Source organism: Anoplophora glabripennis, unplaced genomic scaffold, assembly GCF_000390285.2.
Source record: "Anoplophora glabripennis isolate ALB-LARVAE unplaced genomic scaffold, Agla_2.0 scaffold4764, whole genome shotgun sequence".
Classification (NCBI taxonomy): Eukaryota; Metazoa; Arthropoda; class Insecta; order Coleoptera; family Cerambycidae; genus Anoplophora; species Anoplophora glabripennis.
Window position 1 is genome coordinate 1 of NW_019420840.1, and position 5,763 is coordinate 5,763.

A 5,763-nucleotide genomic window follows, 5' to 3' on the forward strand; every position below is an offset into this window, starting at 1 on the left:
CGTTTTGGAGCCCAGAGAATTGGCATTGGATGCAAGATAACAGCGGGAAAAAGTGAATGTTTGGGCTGGAATAGTAGGAAATCGCATACTGGACCTTATTTCTTTGAGGACAATTTGACAGGCGACATTTTTTTGGATTTTTTGCATTTTCAGCCGATTCCAACCCTGGAATTAATTTTTCCTAAGCATAATGAGCACGATATGCCTGCTGGTGATGTCTGGTTCCGATAAGATGGTGTCCTTCCCTATTTTCGCCTCGATGTAAGAAACTTAACCCCACTAGATTTCTTTTGTGGGGTTATATGAAAAACAGTGTTATAATAAGATAGGTACGGTATTATAAAATCAGCATGTCGAGTTAAATTTTATTTAATTCATTCAAGCCTACAATACAAAAACTATATTAGGGTTTAAACCTTATTTCTAAGTCTTAAAATATTACTAACAAAGTGTTATTTACAGCTGTTTTAGAGTGAGAATTAATTCATGAATAAATTCAAGAAGTTTTTCATGAATTAACTCATCGGTTTTTTCATAAAAGGTTTGGTTTTATATTGTTCTAAACTTTGTGAATTTCTTTGAAATAAGGACAGATTAAATTTATTTGAATATAAACACATTTTCGTGAATAAATTGAGATAACTTGAAAAAAAAATGGTAATCATACTTTGCCAGTTTAAGTATCACTATTTATAAAGAAGTAATAATAATTTAACTTCGATATTTTTGACGGTACTTCCAAACTTCATGAAGAAATTCATGAAAATTAGAACAGGATCTAATTTGTGTAGACTTATATTTTAATTGCGGGAATAATTCACGTTGTAAATTAAGTCCAGTAATTTTTCAAAATTACAAATATTTATGGATATTATTTTTTTTAAATCCGCTGTTTACATGGTGTAATGATCTTATATATGAATTTGCCGTATTATTAACGATAAAACCTCAATCTTTTGGTTTAAAAAATAGTAACTGGTTTTAAGAGGACTTAAAATTAAATTATGAAATCATAAACAACATGTTTAATTCATAATAATAAAAACTGTAAACAAGGGAAGAATTCATTTCAGCAAGTTAAATCCTACAACAAATATTTAAACGCCTACCACCTGTTCAAAGAAAATTAAGGTAGTCGGTACAAAATACATTTAGCGAGTTGCGATAACCTTCTCATCCACATGTACACAACTCAAATTTACAAAATGAATAATTTAGAACAGTGTTAACAGACATCAACACTTCACTAACTTGCATCTTATTCCAATATTTACGAATATATATTATCATATTCCCATTTGTAGCTCTTAAATGCTTCCATTTTTGACTATACAGGGTGTCCAACCACGAAATCCGTCGATGGATATCTAGGAAACCGCTCGAAGGATTTTTTTGAAATTGTGATGGTGTGGGGCCTGCCAAGTTAAAATATTTAAGGGAAATGTTTCTTGGTAAATAAAATGGAAACCACTGGGTTTAGGTATAGGGAAACTTTAACAAAGTTATACTTAATTTTAGTGCAGAATGCGATTACGTTAAAAAAAATAGGGGTTTCCATTTAAAAATTTCGAGTCTTCCACATTTTCTGAACCTCATATTTGATAATTTTTTTTGACCAACCTGTATAAAAACTGGAAAATTTTCATAAATTCGATAAATTAGGTCTTCCTCTACAAAATGTCCAATTTGCACAAAAAAATAAACCTACGTTTCCGGGAAAACTAAATTTTGCCGACAGTCTACATGTCAATTTTTGCTTAAAAATCAAAATATCTCGGAAGCGGTCAATCCTAAGTATGGAGCGTGATATATGTGTTCAACTTAAAAATAGATGCTCTTTCCAAAAATGCAATAATATACAGGGGGTTCCATTTAAAATAAGAAAGTTAGTATCGACTTCCGGTATAACCGGAAACACGATGACCTTGAAAATATTTTAGCTTGGTAGGCCGCACGATCCGTATCATACCTTCACAAATTCGAAAAATATCTTGCGAGCGGTTTTCCATATATTCATCGATGGAGTTCATGGTGGGATACCCTGTATTTTTCATGATATACAATCGGCAGTAATTCAGACCTGGAAACATTTTTGTGCGCCAATCTAGTCAAAGACTCAGTTGAAGTGCTGGCAAAAGTCAGAAAAAGTGAAACCGTCTAACCGGGTTCTGTAAAAACCGGTTGCTCACATAATACACAAAACCGGATATCTGAAAATCGGTGTTTTGAAAAACTGACGGCATATATTATGATGTTATTCACATATTTCAAAGTTAAATTTTAATTAAAATGTTAAAAGTTAAAATGTTAAAACAGTTACACTTAATAAAGTGTGGTTCCTCAATTTATTATTTATACAGGGTATTTCAGAAAGACCTCCCGTAAATGCAGGGGGTGATAGTACGACAAAAAATAACAATTTTTTGTCATATGAACTATATGACTATCTCCTCTCGTTTTGGAGATACAGAGCGACAAAATAAAATTTTTTAAATAGAATTTTTACGAAAATTTCCAAACGGTGCGAAATATTTTTATGAAATTTGCTATTCCTATTTATTTTAATTATATGTTGTTCACGTATATTTGTATAACAGTTAGGTACTTGTTATAATCCTTATGTGTTATTTACAACTTTTTTTTTCTTGGACGCGTATAAACTTATATGTGTATGTAACACTAGCCTTTATAAATAAATAAATAAATATTACTAAGAATGTACGCGTTGTGTACGAGACATCCATCAATAAGCTTTAACATAAGCCTACTTTGAGAAAAGTAGGCTTATTTTATACACCGTAATATTGTACGAGTTTAATTAAAAGCCTTTTTTCTCGAAAACCGTCCCCATTAGGAAGTTCTAATAACATTATTTTTAGAAAATAATTGTATATTACAAATTAGAGCCCGAATGGTAAAGAACCTAACCTTAAAAAAATTAGAACTTAAAATGTAATAAGAATGTAGCATAACTAGTGCCCTATGAAATATCCAAAAAATAATTAGACCAGCGTATTTGGCACCCTTAAAAACCCCGGAATACCAACATTCATAAAAATATTTTGCACCGTTTGGAAATTTTCGTAAAAATTACATTTAAAAAGTTTTATTTTGTCGCTCTGTATCTCGAAAACAAGAGGAGATAGACATATAATTCCTGACAAAAAATTCTTATTTTTTGTCGTACAATCACCTGCCGTATTTATGGGANCACCTGCCGTATTTATGGGAGGTCTTTCTGGGACACCCCGTATGAACAGGTTTGGTGTTTGGGTGATTGTTTTTTTAATCAATCTGTGTCTGTGTCCAGGATAAAGTATAAAAATAAATTGTATTTCCCTTAATAGTTCCACCTAATTTTGTATCTACTATGTACGTGCTAAGTAGCCAATATGTCAATAAAGAAAGAATCCGATTATCCGGATGTTTGAATGAATAGATTATCAAATAATTGACTATTTGAATAATCGGTTATTTGAAGAATCGAATAACCGGTTTTTGGGTTTCGTAAAAATCCAAATTGTCTGGAACCGGTTAATCGACTATCCAAAAAACCGATTTCAGTTGCCAACACTATTCGATTGTATTTAAGAAGGCTCTCTATGCTTCAACACGTGATATGTCATACCACTCCTGTATTTAGTTTTATAATCGCAGTCGTTACATCTATACATTTGAACCTCTGAAGAATCTTTATGTTTCAGTTGGTGCTTTTTGACATTCTCCTTGTATTTAGTTTCGAAATCGCAGTTGTTACACCTGTACATTTGAACCTGTGATGGATCTTTATGCTTCAGTTGGTGCTTTTTGAGAGCATACTTGTATATAGTTTCATAATTGCAATCATCACACCTGTACATTTGAACCTGTGATGGATCTTTATGCATCAGTTGGTGTTGGTTTATACAGTTGCTGTATTTAGTTTTATAATCGCAGTCGTTACACTTGTATGACGGGACCTGCGAAGGATCTTTATGTGTCAGTTGATGGCGCCTGATATTACCCTTGTTCTTAGTTTCATAATCGCAGTCGTTACATCTGTACATTTGTACCTGCGAAGGACATTTATGCTTCAGTTGGTGCCTTTGAAATAATTTCTCATGCTCAGTTGTATAAACGCACGTTTTGCACTTGTACACTTCCGAATCTTTCCCACATCTAGCGCAGTGTGCTGCAAAACGGATCTTACTTCCAGTTTTGTAACTACATTTATCACATCTGTACAATTCATTGCGCTCCTGTTTTTTTTTCTTATTATATTTGTTCGTTGATCTATTCTCGCGTTTACATCTCTCATCTTTTGCAACCTTACGGTCACTCTTCTCGAACGGTTTATTATCGGGGCTCTCCAGTGGCTTGTCGCTGAAAAAATTGCATATACAGGGTATTTTCCAAAGCAAGGTTTTAATTTTAAAAGGGGTTATAGATAATGCCAAATGCATTTATAAATGTCGGAACTGTACTTGGCATTATTTCCATTTTATGATGAAATTAAATAACTATGTTAATGATGGTTTTGAAAATAATTAAGTGAAATCACTAAGAAATTTAAGAATACTAGTGAGAAAAATAAGAAACTGAAATTATAAGGTTACGAGCAACAAATATATGGGGGTATTTTTCCGATTCCTCCTAATGAAATTACTTTTGTTAGTATGTCAAATGAGATCTATACCCAAGTACTTGCGCAACAAATTTAATCTAAATGTTTTGCCAACTCTGACATCTTTTAGCAAAACGAAGCAATTTAGAACATAGGAATTAACGAATTTTCCCAGGAAAGTACAACTGTTAGAGAAAATTTTAAGTCCAAGATGGATCATGTAAGTGCATTACTGTATGATTTATTGAAATTTGAAAAAAAATTATTTTTTCGAAAAACTCAACTTTTGCAAAAACTATCAAATATTTTGCAATTTTACAAAAATGCACTAGTTCTACTTGCCAAGGAGTACATACTCTAAAAGTAAAAAAATCTTTTTTTCGTTTACAAGATATAGGAATTAAAAAAATGTGATTTTTAGCCATTTTTTGCAGTAACTGATACATTTATTTATCAACTGACATTGGGCTAGGTTCAAAATTTTTTGTCATAAAAAATCCTACAACTGTTGACTCAAACATTTTTTTCTAAAATATTTTTTATTAAATTGCTTTTTGCAAACTTTGGATGTCATTTTTAAATTCTAGGGAATTTTTCCTTATTTTTACGTGTCTGTTTAATGAACTAAATCTGATTTGATTGGACTATTTTGGTAACACAAGTTAATAATACGCATTAATAGATTAACGATATATTTAAATGTATAAAACCCGACAGTACCACAATCAGGCACTTTGCCATTTTTTTAATCCTAAAATAGTCTTCCCTTACCTTCTTTCCTCGTTTTCAGATTTTATGTCCACAATTTCTGCTTTGATCGACATTTCCATCTCGTTAATATCGAATTCTCGGTCCAAGTTTTCAGTCTTAACGAATAAAATGGATGGTGATGTACCAACTTGACTTTCTGTGGCTTGACAATCAGAACTACCTATAAAGTTTTCCTCTACTTCCAAACATTCTATGCAGAAACTGTTGTGGGCGCACAGGGATTCCAAACACTCCTTACATACAACGGGATCTATGATGATATTTATATTCTGCAAAGTAATTTTTTTAAGCTGTGATCAATGAATATATTTAACACGGTTCGTACCATTTCAGGAGTCAGTTTCTGAATAGCTTCGAGTTCCTCCTCACGTATGCACCTAAACTCACTT

At 32.1% G+C, this 5,763-nt stretch overlaps 1 protein-coding gene across 1 annotated transcript; it reads right to left on the reverse strand.

Annotated features, from left to right (window-relative positions):
• Nucleotides 1-3,251: 3,251 nt before the first annotated feature.
• LOC108916711 (RE1-silencing transcription factor-like) lies at nt 3,252-5,755 on the reverse strand. The gene is made up of 3 exons (XM_018723005.2): nt 5,700-5,755; nt 5,375-5,643; nt 3,252-4,362 (listed from the first exon to the last, which is right to left on the reverse strand). Exons 1-3 carry the CDS (start codon nt 5,700-5,702, stop codon nt 3,588-3,590), a joined length of 1,047 nt encoding a protein of 348 aa, XP_018578521.1. The 5' UTR covers nt 5,703-5,755; the 3' UTR covers nt 3,252-3,587.
• Nucleotides 5,756-5,763: the final 8 nt, after the last annotated feature.